The following is a 16,559-nucleotide window of genomic DNA, read 5'->3' as shown; positions in this document are numbered from 1 at the left end:
ATAATCTCAACCCTTGCGGAACCGAAAATAACCAAGGTGGGAGGTTGATGAACAAAGGATTTGAAAACAAAAAAGGAACAACAAAGCAAAAGTGTTCCGTTGAGATCAAAAATTAAGTTTGAGAATGCAAAATCTTTGGTCTTTTACTTAGACTTATTACTACCCTTTTTGGGTTTATGTTTCTAATGGCCACGAGGGTGTTCTTCCTCTACTGTCTCATTCGCATCTTACTTCCTTAAACTTGAGAGGTTTCATGATCACCCCAGCTTTCTTCACAACCTGCACACATCAATCGCCAAAGGGTTTAAAGAAAATGCTGCATTTTTCGAAATGGGTACACTACTAATGAGAGTTTTAACAAAAAAGTAATGAAAAGTTAACCTCAGGTCGGTTAAGCTCTCCAATAATGGTTGTGGGATTAAACTCGGGTCCGATAGGCCTAAGCATACTATGTTCGAAAACTTCCTTGGATGTGTAAGGGAAAGGTATACTCTTTGTATGAAGTTTCTCAGCCTTTCAAAATCATATAGATAAATAGATGTGTAAGGGAATATGTCAGCATGATGAACAACCAATAGAGGAAGGGATAAGCATATATTGAGTGAGACAGTACTAGTTACCTTTTTATCGACTTTTTCTGATATGATAACATGTCCGAGACGAGCGTCTTTCCTTGACTTGAGAGCTTGCTCTCTCCTTCTCATGTCATCTTCGTGTTCTCTAACCATCCTTTGAGGTAAACCTCTCTTGTTTTGGATATTGGTCCATTGTCCCCAACCAGGAACTAGAACCGGTTTCTCGGGTTCAGGAACTTCCTGATTTAGTACCTCTTGCTTATCCTTCTCAAACTCACCATCAACGTCATCACAAGCAAAGGCACGGCTTATAAGCTCTGCTTGACAAGGAATCTCATAGGTTTCCTTTGAACCACATGTCAAAATCCCATCAACCATTTCCTCTGCTTCACTCTCTGAATCATCGAAAGGTACCATAATGGTTTCAGTGTTTCTAGCAAGTGAAGAAGCATTATCATCTTTTACAGCCTCTGAGTCATTATCTTCCATATCATTTTCACTACTATCACTGTTATCAAAAAAGTTGTCTGATTCCTTTTTAGACTCTTTTGGAGCTTTTGCCCCAAATACTCTTCTACCACCAACAACATTAGTGGACTTTTTAGAGTTTTCTACACCACCATTGTTCTCCAACTCTTCATACTCCTCAATTGCACGTTTAGCTTCTTCTTTAGCTTCCTGGTTTTTCTTTTTCACAGCCCGAGCCTAACCAAACCAAAAACATGAATGAACGAAAAAACCAGAATGAAAAAATATTCATAAGTGTTTTGTTCAAGATTTACCATGAAAGGTAATGACATAAGACCAGAATTGGGGGCTTCATCATCTTCCACACTTTTAAGTATCTTCTCCTTTGCTTTCGCTATCAGTTCAGAAGCATCCTCATCTGAACCATCATTTAACTCTGCATCGCTCTCATCACTACTACTTTCATCTTTTGTGGAGTTCATCTTTCTGGACAAAATAGCATTAATCTGAAGTTGTTCAGATATAGCTGCCCGAGTTCCATCGTATTTCCTATTCAGTCCAAGCCTTAGCATGCGTTTGGCCCATTTTCCTGCGTTTTTGTGCTTTAAAGTCATACGTTCCTGCATATATAATAACACATAACATATGAACAATTAAACAAGACAATAATTATCACTTTTTTTTGTTTGACAGTTTACGTCTTGATGAAAGAATCTGTGAAAGTGAAGAGGAAATTGTAGACTGACCTCTACTCGTCTAATCTCCTGCTTCTTAGCCTCTTCTTTAGCCATTTCAGGGTCCATCAATGCTCCAACCCCTGATTTATTCAGGTCTTTGTTTTTAAGGCGATGATAAGTTTTAGACTTAATTTTCTTGATTCTTTTGCTTTTCAGGTCAACACGGAAGAGCATGCTCCTCATCTTAGCAATGTGGTCACGTTTCTTGATGTGATCTTCCATAGATACCTGCAACGTATCAAAATTTAATCCAAACAGTTACATCAGATATTCGTATAAGCTACGTTCTGAATGCCAGATAATTTATAAGTCAAGTAAGCTTCAGAGCAGGGAATGAACTAGAGATCACAAAACTTGCCTCGTTCAATTCAAGAAGCCTAGAGCCATCTTCTTTGTGAGCCTCCCTAACCTCATCATCGTCTAATAGAGAAGCCATTCTCGTCTCAAATTCATTCCTAGGCTGAAATTGTGATGCTATTGCACCAACCGTAGAGTATCCAACATTGATATCTTGGTTAAAGTAAACAGTTGGTGCCTCCCTATCCCTCTTTACCAGAGGCACCCACTTACTTAACTCCTTGTCAACTTGTCCTTTCACTACACTCCGTTCCAGTCTTTCTCGCTCTGGCTTTGGCTGAGGAGCATGAACAAGAGATTGACTATCTTTTGCCATCCGGGAGACCCTCTCGCATAGTTCGCTAGATCCAGGTTTTCCTTGAAGAGGCTCTAAAAGGTGTTCCATTGTGATGAGGGATTTACCCTCTAGAACATCACGGGTAGGATTGAATTCAGACTCTGGATATGGTTCAGTAAAGAGTACATGTTTTCTCTTACTCTCTCCTGAAAAAAAAAACAAAAAAAGTTTATATTTTACAGCTTACAAATGCAATGAATAGAAGATAAAAGCAAGACTCTGTATCAAGCTTGAGTGTCAATACCTTGAAAGGCTGCACTTGGCATTCCAGTGACAGCTTCCAACATCCGTGGGTGTCTATCATCATCATCATCATCATCATCATCATCATCATCTTCTGACTCCACGTTTTCATCCTTCGTTGAAATAAATACAATTAACCAAATTAAACAACTTTTAACCTAAATTATTACGTGTTATCCAAACAACTCTTAACCTAAAATCAAAGTCCTACAGTGACGGCGATAAGAAACACAATCGACGGTGGAATATTAACTAAGGGAACAAAAAAAAACCTTGAAGTTTTTGGGAAGGACGAAGTCGTAGTTGTCAACGGGGTCGTAACGGTTGTTTTTCCGGGATTCCTCTTCAGGCACACCTTCTTCGTACTCGTACAAATCGCACTCATCGGAATCAATCTCATCGTTAGATTTCAAAAGACGTTTCTCATTAGCAATGATTTTGAGTATTGAGTTCGGTAAGTGAGGTCCTGATCTCCTCTTCTTTGCATTAGCTAGGTTTTTGAAACTAGATTTCCTCTTCTCTCCTCCCATCTTGACTCTCTCTCTGTTTATTCTTTTCAACTAGTCACGATTTTGAGACAGAGACTTTCCTAGGGCTTGTTGCTTCTGACCGACTACTTAAGTACTGAAATAGACGGTTTGAGTGGTCTAGTTTTTATTTAGGGTTCGAATCGTTTCACGCAGCTGTAATAAATACGGTTTTGCAAATTACTAATAAAAATATACGCAGCTGGCTATATTTCTAAGCTTTTTATTACAGAAGAATAGAATTAATTAGGCTAAAACCTTTGATTGATTTTGAGATTTTGAGTGCGGTTTGATAATGTAAGGCTAAAACCTTTTATTAGTATAGATTTTTCGGCCTGAAACTAGTAGGCGATCCAAAACAAGCTTAAAAAGCCACTACATATGGTTTTTGACCACCAAGTTTAAACATTAGTATTAAAGAATAAAGAGTTTAAGAGATTGGAAAAGTATTTTCCTATTACATCAATGCTCGCAGAGACAATGTTAGGATTTCTCCTGCTCCCACGTTGTAATGTGCAAGTGACTTGTTGTTGTCCTTTAACAACCCGGCTTTCCCACTTAACTCCTGTTTCTTCACTGGAATGTGTATCTCCCCAGCTATTTTTTCCTTCAAACTTGCCACGTTTTCCAATAACGACTGCACTGTGATCTCAATGACTAGTCCAGCGCTGATGCTTGGAACAGAAACCCTGATTGTAGAGGAGCCCTGAAAAATTATGACTGCTAGTTAGATACAAGTCAAATCAAGCCAGTTGAAAATTTGAAATAAACAAAAAGAAGAAAAAAAAAGACAGGTAAAAGTGTGAAGAAAACATTACCGGATGCTGAGCAATGAACTGGTCTTCTGGAACAAGTGCTGACTCAGGCTTCTTTGGCTCTGGTTCCTCAGGTAGAGACAGTGGTGGAGGAGGAGACGACATTCCTTGCATTGGATTAGGTGTTGCAGTTGGCTTCATCCCCCGAATCTGATTCTTTGCATGTTGTAGTTGTAGTAGTGTTTCCAGTTTCACCAGATTTGGAACGAGTCCAGATGGTGGTGCTGGCAACACGGTCCTCTCCACGTTAGCAAAATACTCAAAGGCACGCAAATCAGTCATAGCCATCTCCACTCCGTCCATCTCCTTTTCAGGCACTTGATCAAGAAGCTTGAAGAAACCATCAAGAACTTCCTCAGTAGCATCATCAAAATTCGTGATATGCTTTTGGTTAGTCATCAGCTTTTTGGAAGGCACCAACACATTTGAATACCCGATAACAAGCTTGAGGAAACAACGGTGCTTGATGTCAGTTGGCTTAAAAAACTCAAACAGAGGGTTCTCACACACTCTCTTCGTCAATGCCCTTCGAAAATACATGCCATAAACAGCCACAAACTGCGCTGTGAGCTTGAAAATATCAAACTCCTTGCGGGTGATAGTGATCCCTGGAGGAAGGGATGCGAACTTGATAGGTAGAGGCTGAGGCATATCACTGAAACTGAATGGAGTCCCACGATTGCAGCACTTTGGGCGACAAGAACCTGAGCTCATGGACATCGCATCAGCGACCTTGGTTCTCACGTTCTGCGTAGAGGACATATTTATTTTCTTTGTCTACAACCAGAAACAAAAGAAAAAAAACAAAGAAACATTCAAATCAGATTCGCTAGAATAACAATTATTAACCTAAATTATAAATAGCCCTAGCTCGCAAATTAACAATCAAATCCACTAAAATAAACGCATAATAAATTCATGAATATATCCCCATGGGAGAAGGCGAACGACCGCACCTTAATCGGGAAGGAAACAGCAGCTAGAACCGCCCTGACGTCTGAGTAGAGGCGTAGAACGAAGAAGAACCTTTCTTGCTTGAGAAGAAATAAACTTTGCGCTAGCTAAGGCTTCTTTATATAGACCTTGAGGTATTGAGGTATTTAGTACTAAGTCACCTGACCAATAGTAACCTGCCACATGGACATTGTTTCCAAATTTAATTAAGTAAAGTCACCTGACCAATATTAACCTGCCACATGTAAACGATTCAGAATTTGATCAAATAAAAGCTAACCTTCCTAATTTACAAGTTTACAAAGTTGTCACTTATATCTCTTTGATTGATGTTGAGATTTTGAGGATTGCGGTTCGATAATTTCGATGGCATAACATCTTTGTTTTACCACCACCATGGTACTCTCGTTGTTCTGGGTTGCTACTTGCTAGCAAATAGAGTTTGAGAAAGGCTTGACAAGTTCAGTTAGAGTCACAAATTCATGCTATGTTTGCAGTAGTATTTGGAAAAGTATTACCTTTGTATGATTCATACGGTTTGAAATTACTAATAAATATAATGAAACGATTTGTATGATTCATTTCTTACGAACAACAATTGACAAAACGACAACGACATCAGATCTAAAAGTGAACCTGCACGTAGCTTACAGCCTTCGGCTTTCAGAAATATGTCTTTTTTTTACCAGAAGCAAGTCACCAACGCACCAAACAGTGTTCTTAAAGAAGAAAATAAGTATGAGAAACAGAGCAGTATATCTCTTCTTAAGCTTTGTCAGACTCTTGACAAGACTGTGCCTCTTTGACATGCTTCTCATACTCGTCTTCTTCATCATCTTCTTCTTCTTCCACTTCAGCTTCAACATCCTCTTCCTCTTCATCTTCTTCATCAGCTCCTGAGCCCGAGCTTTTGACAGAAGGTGGAGCTGGATTCCTTGCTTCTCCAACTATCTTCATTATGTCCTCTACGCTTTGAAGAGAGAAGCTCGTGTCTCTCTTGTAATACGCTGCTTGAGCCGACTCTAGCAGCTCCTTTGGCAAATTCTTCAAGTACCATGGATGATTCTTGATCTCCTTAAGCGTGATTCTCTGTCAGGAATATTATTGACAACAATCAGAACTGCAAAAACATCTTCCTCGCAATATCTATAGCTTGAAACATGGAATAGTTAAGGTACCTTAGCAGAGTTAGTGACGAATATGCGAGAGAGAAGGTGTTTGCATTCCTGAGATATGTGAACATAGTCCGGGATCTTGTATTGTACAGCCATTATGCGCTGCAGAATATCATTTTAAATGGTTCTATTATTGAGACACTTGAGCAATAAGAAGAGGAGTTAATCAGAATGGTCTTAGTTACTTGGATTGTTTTCCTGAAGTTCTTTGGATCATTAGGGTCCTCAAACGGGTAAGCTCCAACCAACATGACGTAAAGGGTTACTCCACATGACCACACATCCGCGTGCTACAAAAACACAGTCATATGAGTGCAAATGCCAGTCTATATATATGCTCTATGACAATTATGATTATAGAGACTGGCCTATAAACATCCTACCCACATCGATTATCACCTGTCAATTTTTTTGAATTAAGACCCTAGGCTTGGAAACTGGTCCATTTAAACCTATTTAGAACTATAATAACCTGAAAAGTTTACACAGACCACGCCAGTACAAAGTATATATTAGACCGACTAAAACATCAATCGTAGAGCAGTCTAAACTTTTTTCCCTCATACATTTCCCTTGACGACACTATTTGCTTACTCTGACAACCAATCATGCATAAATGGGAAATTAGTATGTACAAGAAGGCATGAGCAATGTACCTTGCCATCATATTCTCTCCGTGAAAGAACTTCAGGTGCTATGTATGCTGGAGTTCCCACAGTCGATTTAGGCCTTGAATGTAGTATAGATGACTAAACAGTAGAAGTAAAATAGAAAACAGGACAAGATCATAAATATCAAGACTAATGAACAGATAATACATTTGATTGAAACAAACTAATCAGGATTGAGACAAACTGCGCAAAGAAGAAGGGAATGAATAGAGTGCAGACCTTAGAGTAACCAAAGTCACAGATTTTCAAAAGCGGAGCAGGGCTCCCATCAAGCAATGTGTTCTCAAGCTTCAGGTCTCTATGGCATATTTGCTGCACAGAAGCAAAAGAGAGGGGGAAGTTTACACAAGAACGGAGGCATAAAATTCCAAATCTCAAACAAAGAATCTGAGCGGCGGCAAAACATCAATAGCTCTCCATAAAATGCCTAATTACGCACTTAACTTTCCTTTTCAGCTTAATGAAAATGGGAAGAACTATATACATACATACCAAGGAATGGCAGTAGTCTACGCCACAAATCAGCTGTTGAAAGAAGTACCTAGCCTGAAAAGTGAAAAGAAAAAAATCAAACCAAAAACTCATACAAGCACATAAAAAGAAAGATCAAAGTGTAAGACTTTAAAAGGAGAAAAGCGCACCTCAGCTTCACTGAATCTACCAGCAGTGCAGATTCGATCAAAGAGCTCTCCTCCAGAAGCATACTCCATCACAATAGCAAGATGAGTAGGTGTCAGAATCACCTGGAACCAAATCAAAATCAGATCCCAAGACAACTCTCTCTTTATCAGGGCCACAGAACCAAAAAGAAAAAGGAAAAACAGAGACTTGCCTCCTTGAAGCGGATGATATTGGGATGCTTAAGTGATCTGTGATTGATAATCTCTCTCGCCACGTTCTCATCTATCTGCATAAACCAAACAATCCCCAAATTAATCATCATCATCATTTAAGTCTGTTGTTATAAAAAAAACCCCAATTTCTCAAATTTTCCTGAAAACTCCTTCAAAATGTCTAGCAAAAAGACTTCAAATCATGATTCTGATCATATCAACTGAGCTAAAAAGTGAAACTTTTTTAAACCCCAATTCAAAACTTGAAGCACCCAAATAACAAAAAGACTAGGAAAAAAAAACCAAACCTTGCGGCCTCTCTCGATGTATTTCATGGCAACGAGCTCTTTGGTGTCCTTGTGTTTGAGAAGCCGAGCCACACCGAAATTACCAGAACCCAGATCCTTGACAACATCATACTTATCCATTTTCCAAAATCAACAACCGTAGTGATCGAAGGGTGTCTAATCTATCAGCTTATATATCCAATTAGTAAACGATTTAGAAAAGAGGGATCTGAGCAAATTCCATCAACAAGAAAATCGTGAGATCCAATACACACACACACGACACACCCATCTGCGTGTGTAAGTATGTATGTATAATAATATCCGATGGAGCCGTAAACGTAGGAGTTAGTAAATGGATTGGACCACGTGGAGGATCTACTCCTACTCCAATGATCTAATAAAGCTTGTGATTGGAGTGAGTCCAACGGTAGCTAAGCTACAATTTCATCTCTTATACATTCGCCGACATACACATTAACAGTTACAAAATTGTATAAACCGTAACAAAGCTCTAAATTGCGTTTATGGGAAAAAGAGGTTATTGTGTTATTTATAAAGATGTGGGGGGGCTCTCATAAATAATACAAACGATTTGACTAAAAAGGTCTCATAACAGATCTAGAGTCAAAATCTTATGGAGTATATATTTATTTATTTATCCGCAAGACTCCATCTTTGAAGATCTATCTTGTACACACTTTCGAAGTGTAAAAAGCTCAACTTTGCGGACAAAATTAGGGTTTCAAGCTGAGATCTTTTTTGTTTACTTGTGTAACACTGAGATAATGAGTAAAGCTTCGGTGATTCTATACATCACGGTGGGGATCTTTGTGCTCTTCCTCATCTCTTATTCCCCGAAGAAGAAGGGTGACTACGATCACCACCATGGTGGTCACAACCAACATCACCGTTTAAAACTCCGGTCTTCTTTCAATTTCAAACCTACTCGTCACGATCCGGTTCCGTTTGATCCTCTCGTCGCTGATATGGAGCGCCGTCGTGAGGATAAAGAGTGGGAGCGGCAGTACATTGAGCATTCTCATCCGGAGCTTGTCTCTCATTCTCAAAAAGAAACAACCAGTGGTGGTGGTGGGCATGAACATGAACATGCACCTGGTCACGAGTCACAGCCTGAGTGGGAAGACTTCATGGATGCTGAGGATTACTTGAATAATGAGGACAAGTTCAATGTCACTGATAGGTTTGCTCATACTTATATATCTTCAATTCCAAATCTTTGAATTTGATTACTAACTAAAAAGGCATACTTTTGAAAGTTTAGATTTTTATTTCACTAAATATTTAATTCAGCTTAATGTAGTAAAGATCCAATTTTTTGTAAGGAAGGAGTTTGATTGATTGGTGTTTTTCAGGTTGATAATGCTGTTTCCGAAGATTGATGTTTCTCCAGCTGATGGGTTTGTGACGGAGAGTGAATTGACTGAATGGACTATGCAGTCTGCTGCCAAGGAAGTCGTTCACAGGACTCAAAGAGACATGGATGTTCATGACAAAAACAAGGATGGTTTCATTTCATTCTCTGAGTATGAACCACCTTCTTGGGTCCGTAATTCAGGTGAGCTGCACTTTCCTGTTTCTTCTTTGAGTTTCACTGACTCTAATTTGTGCTACTTGATATGGTCATACAGACACATATGTCTTAATAGATCTTGTTTTTTCGATACCCGCTTCACCTGTTTGATTGAAATTTGCAACGGTTTAAGCTGCTGAAGTAAAGAATCTCACTTTTGTCTCTTAAGTATGCTAGCTGACTTGGTTAGAATTTTAAACAGATAATAATTCCTTTGGCTATGACATGGGCTGGTGGAAGGAGGAACATTTTAATGCATCAGATGCAAATGGTGATGGACTGCTGAACTTAACAGAGTTTAACGAGTAAGCGTTTCTTCTAGTGTAGATTATAGCAACCTAGCTATTTCAGATTTTGATTAATACTTAAAACTATCACTTTTTTTTTGTTTTTGTTCTCACAATGCTCTTGCTGTTTTCATTTAGCTTTCTGCATCCTGCTGACACCAAGAACCCTAATTTACTGCTATGGTTATGCAAGGAGGAAGTAAGGTAATGTACTGTGATCGTATGATTATTTCTGAGGAACCCTTCTTTTAGCTTATTCTTTATTAAAGGGTTCTTCTCCTTCCCTCTTCCAGAGAAAGAGATTCAGATAAAGATGGTAAGATCAGTTTTGAAGAGTTTTTCCACGGCCTCTTTGACACTGTAAGGAACTACGAGGAAGATAATCACAATTCTACGCATCCTTATCATGACTTGCCTGAAGGCCCTGCAAAGCAGTTGTTTTCTCAGCTTGACAAAAATGATGATGGGTTAGTAATTTACGAGTTCACACGACATGATTACCATTGCCATTGATATCAGGCATCCCTTAACATTTACTCCCACTTGTCTACAGGTACTTATCAGACGTTGAACTACTTCCCATTATCAGTAAAATCCATCCTACTGAGCGTTATTACGCAAAACAACAGGCTGATTATATTATATCTCAGGTACGTAGCTTTCAAACTAAATGGTGTATTTTAGCTGTTAGATTGCTCGATCTTACATTGATCTCTCTTTTCTTGATCTTTTCTAGGCGGATTCGGACAAAGATGGACGTTTGACTTTGGCAGAGATGATTGAGCATCCATATGTCTTCTACAGTGCCATTTTCGACGAAGATGACACTGATGATGATTATGGCTACCACGATGAATTCCGCTAGTTTTACAATTGAGTAAGCAGCAGCCACAACCCTGAAAAAAACTATTCCTATTGAATCTGTCGAAGAATGTTCAAACTTATAACACTAATCGTTATTCATTAATAACAGAGGAAGAAATAACATCAAGCTCAATTCCATATAACTTCAAGGAACATCCCTCACGAAACAGGTGATCTCAATAACATCAGGCGTGGTTAATCTTCTATACCTTTGTTCTTGTCTTTCTTACGGCTTTTCTTATACTGCAGAGTCCACCACGAATCTCTCCCACGCAGATCATCTGGTGATTTAGAAGTTAGAATAGTATTTATGATTTTAAACGTTAAAGGAACATACTTTTCTTTGAATCTTGTTCAATCGTTATAGATGGCTTTCTCGATGTTTGTATCTTTTACTTAACACCTTTAAAGCTTAATCTTTTATAAGCAAAGCTTATGAAGAGAAACAGTGTATACATGCAAAGGTCAGCACTGAGCTCATAAGAAGCAGATTTTAATCCGTAATCTTGGAAAACTACATAGAAAAAAGGGAGAGAGTGTATCTTAAAAGTTGGTTACAGAGATCCAGGAGCTACTGTGACCTGTTTTCATTTTATTTCATGCTACAAAGCAAATTCTCAGTTACGATTACCAACAATCATCAGGCGCCAAGATTTGTGATTTTGAAAGAAGTTTGATATCTCACTTCACCACACAGATCTTAATAACTGAGGCAGCTCCAATACGGTGCAGCGCCACAATTGCATCACCACGGTTGCATAGTCCTCTCTGTGTAGCCGACTTCAGAGCAGCCTCAATGATAACTTCCGTGGCTTCACTATCGGTTGCCTTTGCAGATCCTTCAGCTAACATAGGGATAAGACCTCTGTATATGAGACTGTGCCTTGCAGGTGACTCGTCACTACAAGCCCAGTCAAAGGAATCAGTGGTCATAACCGGGACAACCACTGACAGAATCGGAACAGCAGGTCTGTATTTAGCCACGAGATTAGCGGTTGAACCTCCACGTGTCAACACAATGATGAGTTTTGCCCTGGCTTTGTTAGCAGTCCGTACAGCTGATGATGCAAGACTCTCGAGTGGGCTCATTGGAAGCGGAGTTGCTCGGATCATCTCCTTAAAGATTGTGTTGTAATCAAGGGAGCTTTCAGCTTCAATGCAGATCTTAGCCATGACTTTCACAGCTATTTCCGGATAAGCTCCTGCTGCACTCTCACCGCTTAGCATCACACAGTCCGTGCCATCAAGAACAGCATTTGCAACATCTGTGGCTTCAGCTCGGGTTGGCCGAGGTGATTTGATCATTGACTCCAGCATCTGAGTGGCTGTAACCACCGGTTTACCCGCAAGGTTACACTTGTAAATCATCAACTTTTGAGCCAAGAAGATCTTCTCAATCGGAATCTCCATCCCCAAATCACCACGAGCAACCATGAACGCATCTGTTTCACGCAATATCTCATCAAAGTTTAGCACTCCTTCCTGGTTCTCAACCTTCAAAATCCAAACCCAAGAAAGAAAAGAGTCAGATTCATGCCTATATATATATACATGAAATGCCATTGCCATAAGTGAAAATTTTTAAATACCTTGGACATCAACATTATGCTTTTAGCATGGGAACCAAGAACCTTGCGGACATTAACAAGATCCGAACCTTTACGGACAAAAGAAAGAGCAATCATATCGATGCTGTTCGGAACACCCCAACCGAGAATATCTTCAATATCCTTATCTGTCAAAGTAGGAAGATCAACAACAACACCGGGAAGATTCACGTTCTTTCTCTCACCAAGCATGGCCGAGTTTTCACACCGGCACCTAACAGTTCCAGACTCGGGGTCACATGACAAGACAGCTAGACTTATGCTTCCATCAGCACAGAGTATGGTGTTCCCAGGCTTCACATCCAAAGGCAGCTTTTTATAGCTCATGGATATCGTTGACTCATCTCCTTTAATATCATAATCAGTGGTGATAGTAATCTCTTGACCTTCCTTAAGTTGTATAGGGTTCCCATCTTTCAAGAAACCAGTACGAATCTCAGGCCCCTGACAATATCAACAAGCGAAATCATAAGCTGAAAGTCTCTAAAATGACGAATTCATATAGTACAAATTCCATAATCTAGCCATATTCTTGAATATACATACAATCTCTAACAATAATAACCAAACACAGTACTAGACATTTAACATTTACTAAATTCCAAGAATAAGTTTCCTTGTTGTATTTACTGAACTCTCTCCTCATTGAGGAGCTGAAGTAAGTAAATAAAAACCAAGTTGATGTTTAGGTACAAACTAGATCGAAAGATTATGACAAGAGAATCCATAGCACAAGACGCTTGCAAAACAGGAAGCAAAAGATAAGTTTTGAATTAACCTTTGTATCAAGCATGACAGCAGCAAGAATGCCGGTATTTTGCATAGCGGTACGGAGGTTGTCGAGTGTATCTTGATGGTATTCATGGCTACCATGTGAGAAGTTGAAGCGAGCCACATTCATACCAGCTCTCAAAAGCTTCTCGATCATAGAAACAGTCCGAGAAGCTGGTCCTAAAGTACAAACGATCTTTGTCTTTGGGATCCTCCCATCATTAGGTAGCTCCTTCAGAATCCCTTCTATGTCTATGTTCGACATGTTTTCTCTATAAGATCTCTTCTCGTGTTTCCCTGCAATGAACAATTCAGCACCATAACCAAACTATTCAACAACAAAGCAAGCGTAAGAATCGAAATTTCCGGTCATATCTAGACCGAGATCCATATTTATACCAAACTAGAAAGTACTGAACTGAAGAAACAATGGAACATAAGTTTCACAGATTCACTCAACCAAACATAGGTTTGTAGGAACCAGAGTGACTGAGATTTGGAGAACAAGAGTGAGACTTTACCTAGGCTCCAGAATCTGGATCTGTTGTCGTGTCGGAGCGAGAACCCTTGTTTTTTTGGTTTGGCTTGGACTTGGGATAATGACTCTCTGGCTTTGGAGTAACGAAGTTGGTAGCGACCGCCACGTGAACTCGAATTTAAAATTAATAAGGATTTTTTCTAAATCCAGTTTGTATTTTTCTATTTATAAATTGCCTTTGACCAAAAACACAAAACAAAAAAAAAACTAAATTAAACTTAATACGCCTTACTGAACGTCTTCATTACTCAATGCACTTCGCTTTGGTGGCTTACGACGTTGTTGATAACAAATTTGTTATAAATTTAAATATGTAAGTACTCTTGATGTTAAGTAACTATTTAATTATGCAAGTTATGTACATGATTACTCAAGCATAAGAATATGCCTTTGGATCGAAAGATGTGATTCTCAATTCTTGAGTATGATTTGTTTGTTTTGTATCCATGAATTTATGGGTCTTTATATTGTTTTCATATAAAGACAAAATAGATATATAAGCGTTTTTCACATTTTTCCCCATAGTTTGTCTTTTGGTTCTTTGGGACTTTCAATGGTCATATTCCTAAAACCAATATATATGTCTCTCTTTGCTTCCCCTCTTGGGATGATGAAGGAGCCATTTCTTCTACACTTTTGCTAGGTGTTCTATTTACTGCATAGTTGACATTTTGTCTTTACATTATTGGTACCACAAATTGTTTTTTGCTAGGTGTTCAATTTTAAAGTAGTGTAGTTCATTTTGTTAATAAAAATCATATAATGAACTGAATATCACAGGGGACAAAAAAGAATCCATTTCATAATTGAAAAATAATGTAATTTATCTTATCTTCCGGAGAACTACACAATGAGTTTGGCAAGATAAGTTATTGTTAACAGTGAGAGGATCAAATCTCTTTATCAGTAACAAAGTACATAACTAAACTACTTCAATTCATAGCCTCCATCGGACTCAGTCTTCTTGGAACTTACGACGACTTGCAGAGATGCCAATATGGAGACACTTGATGCAAAAGGATTCAAATGCGTTTGGGCGGAACATACTGTACCTGCACTTCTTGGCATATGAACTGCCAGCAGATTTCCATCACATACATGTGAAAAAAAATGAACAGTCAGTATGAGACCAGATTGTGTGTTTTAGGATCCATGCTCTTATTTGAAAGCCAGAGCTAAGGATTTGCTTATTATGTCGTGGAGCGTTGAGATCTCTTCTTAGGCTTCTAAAGGGAATTGGCATAGAAGTAAATACGTTTACCTGCATTTCCTCTGGGAGTGCCTCTGAGACAGCAAGAGTGTAGCAACCAGGAGCGAACTTCCCTGAGAACAAGAAATTGCAAATTGTTACATTTATTTTCTGTCTCAAAGAAAGCTGGCAATATTAGAAAATACAACATCAAGCCACAAACACACAGACGACATCTGAAATGCAGCTACCACTCAAACGGGTGTTGACAAAAACAGTTACATTTGAAATAGAAAGCAGGGTTTGGTGAATTAGATTGATGGTATATTCATCTTTAAACTATATAGCCTGAATGAGATTTAAAACTGCACATTTTATACATACACATTCGCTCTTCCCAAAGAGAAAGATATGACTAACGTAGCAGTAAACGGAAAGAAGAAGCAAGTAAACTCGAAAAGAGAACTCAATAGTTTGAGTAAAATCAGGAAACAGAGCTGAAACATACCAATTCTTAACCATCTTGCTGCCCAACTTCTGCGTGGATCCATCATAGAGATTATACTGCGAAACAAACATGAATCAACACTACCACTATCTCTATAAATTTAAACTCATTGTGCTTAAAGCAGCAAACTTTAGGTCAATTCCACTGTAATTTTACAATGTAGAACGATTCATCCAATAACAATTACAAGAACAACAAGAGATTAGAAACTTAAAAAAACGCATCAGTCTTTATCAATTATGTATAGACTACAGTTACATCCTAAGCAGAGAGTCCCACCAAGTTTATCCATGTAACCACGAGTCGAAAAGTGAGTGCACTATCAAATTGATGAAAGCAAGGATTCGAATTGTACCCGTTGAAATTAGGGGTGGTAACATCGACGATACGTTCATGATCGTCTTCCATTTTGAAGAAAGGACAATTCTCGCACCCAGAATCCCTAAACTGTTTGGATAAAACCAGATCATACATACAAAACATAATCCGCATGAGAAGAGAACATGCAAAACAGAGTGAGAAGGTGAAAAACCATACCTGATCGTAGGTTTTGACGAGGCGACATCGAAGACAAGCCCTAAGCTCGTGACCGAAACTCGTCGGAATCTGTGCAGGCGCTTCTCCCATTGTTGTTAAATGTCTTCCAAAAATCGCCACGCCTCTTCTGTTTCTTCTCTGATTCTTGTCCAAATATCGAAAATTTTGTTCCGAACGAGGAGAAAGATGTCTCTGTCTGTATCCGTCTTTTAAGTACCATATATGTGGGCCTTAACTAAACATAAAGTTGTACAAGTAATGAAATCATTGGGCCTTAAATTATAAGCCCATTCATCTTCTTTAGCGTTATCTTCGGCAACAAGATGAGTTTTTAAGGTTTTACGTTGTCGTCGGCAACAAGACGAGTTACAATCATTTATCTCCTAGTGACGTGCATAGTTTAGATTCGACTTTTCTTTTTTCTTTTTCTTTCTTTTCATTAACCTTATATATTCTTTGTACAAGCAAAATCGTGTGTATCATCTTTGTCGTGTTTGGGTAATTTTGCACGACGAACGGAATCACATAAACCATACATTAAAGTTCTTTCGACAAGTTTTTCTTTTTTCCGGGTTTTCAGATCGTGCACCACATCGCATTATATATGTAGGAAACGAGATGAAACTTACATTACTCCATACAACAATATCGACATGCATGCTCGAATCGAATGCAGAGTAAATTA

General features: G+C 38.7%; 6 protein-coding genes across 7 annotated transcripts; 1 reads left to right on the top strand and 5 right to left on the bottom strand.

Moving 5' to 3' along the window:
• Nucleotides 144–3,247, bottom strand: LOC104772173 (uncharacterized protein C57A7.06-like). The gene is given in 9 exon segments (XM_010496817.1): nucleotides 144–227; nucleotides 229–279; nucleotides 382–513; nucleotides 621–1,280; nucleotides 1,358–1,663; nucleotides 1,790–2,008; nucleotides 2,139–2,620; nucleotides 2,719–2,830; nucleotides 2,990–3,247. Coding segments are annotated over 9 exon segments (2,304 nt in total).
• LOC104769080 (probable splicing factor 3A subunit 1) lies at nucleotides 3,605–5,120 on the bottom strand. The gene is made up of 3 exons (XM_010493205.2): nucleotides 5,016–5,120; nucleotides 4,063–4,836; nucleotides 3,605–3,950 (listed from the first exon to the last, which is right to left on the bottom strand). Exons 2-3 carry the CDS (start codon nucleotides 4,819–4,821, stop codon nucleotides 3,702–3,704), a joined length of 1,008 nt encoding a protein of 335 aa, XP_010491507.1. The 5' UTR covers nucleotides 4,822–4,836; nucleotides 5,016–5,120; the 3' UTR covers nucleotides 3,605–3,701.
• Nucleotides 5,565–8,430, bottom strand: LOC104769079 (serine/threonine-protein kinase SRK2G). Its single transcript, XM_010493204.2, has 9 exons — nucleotides 8,001–8,430; nucleotides 7,692–7,766; nucleotides 7,501–7,602; nucleotides 7,352–7,405; nucleotides 7,079–7,171; nucleotides 6,845–6,937; nucleotides 6,374–6,478; nucleotides 6,192–6,290; nucleotides 5,565–6,102 (listed from the first exon to the last, which is right to left on the bottom strand). The coding sequence occupies exons 1-9, from the start codon at nucleotides 8,118–8,120 to the stop codon at nucleotides 5,779–5,781; spliced, it is 1,065 nt and encodes a 354-aa protein (XP_010491506.1). The 5' UTR covers nucleotides 8,121–8,430; the 3' UTR covers nucleotides 5,565–5,778.
• LOC104769078 (calumenin-A-like) lies at nucleotides 8,585–11,170 on the top strand. Its single transcript, XM_010493203.2, has 9 exons — nucleotides 8,585–9,183; nucleotides 9,356–9,558; nucleotides 9,776–9,878; nucleotides 9,999–10,064; nucleotides 10,154–10,327; nucleotides 10,414–10,510; nucleotides 10,597–10,737; nucleotides 10,834–10,894; nucleotides 10,974–11,170. Exons 1-7 carry the CDS (start codon nucleotides 8,768–8,770, stop codon nucleotides 10,723–10,725), a joined length of 1,188 nt encoding a protein of 395 aa, XP_010491505.1. The 5' UTR covers nucleotides 8,585–8,767; the 3' UTR covers nucleotides 10,726–10,737; nucleotides 10,834–10,894; nucleotides 10,974–11,170.
• On the bottom strand, nucleotides 11,197–13,754 carry LOC104769077 (pyruvate kinase, cytosolic isozyme-like). Of its 2 annotated transcripts, none has more exons than XM_010493200.2 (4): nucleotides 13,624–13,754; nucleotides 13,110–13,399; nucleotides 12,314–12,775; nucleotides 11,197–12,218 (listed from the first exon to the last, which is right to left on the bottom strand). In XM_010493200.2, exons 2-4 carry the CDS (start codon nucleotides 13,365–13,367, stop codon nucleotides 11,406–11,408), a joined length of 1,533 nt encoding a protein of 510 aa, XP_010491502.1. In that variant the 5' UTR covers nucleotides 13,368–13,399; nucleotides 13,624–13,754; the 3' UTR covers nucleotides 11,197–11,405. The 2 variants fall into 2 exon arrangements, with proteins under 2 accessions (XP_010491502.1, XP_010491503.1); XM_010493201.2 differs by lacking the exon at nucleotides 13,624–13,754 and adding an exon at nucleotides 13,502–13,595.
• LOC104769076 (transcription elongation factor SPT4 homolog 1) lies at nucleotides 14,440–16,050 on the bottom strand. The gene is made up of 5 exons (XM_010493199.2): nucleotides 15,875–16,050; nucleotides 15,693–15,784; nucleotides 15,338–15,393; nucleotides 14,902–14,963; nucleotides 14,440–14,713 (listed from the first exon to the last, which is right to left on the bottom strand). Exons 1-5 carry the CDS (start codon nucleotides 15,962–15,964, stop codon nucleotides 14,663–14,665), a joined length of 351 nt encoding a protein of 116 aa, XP_010491501.1. The 5' UTR covers nucleotides 15,965–16,050; the 3' UTR covers nucleotides 14,440–14,662.

The sequence above is a fragment of the Camelina sativa genome, chromosome 20, assembly GCF_000633955.1.
Source record: "Camelina sativa cultivar DH55 chromosome 20, Cs, whole genome shotgun sequence".
In the NCBI taxonomy this organism is placed as follows: domain Eukaryota; kingdom Viridiplantae; phylum Streptophyta; class Magnoliopsida; order Brassicales; family Brassicaceae; genus Camelina; species Camelina sativa.
Note: the sequence above shows the minus strand (reverse complement) of the source record. Positions and strands in the feature narration are given on the sequence as shown.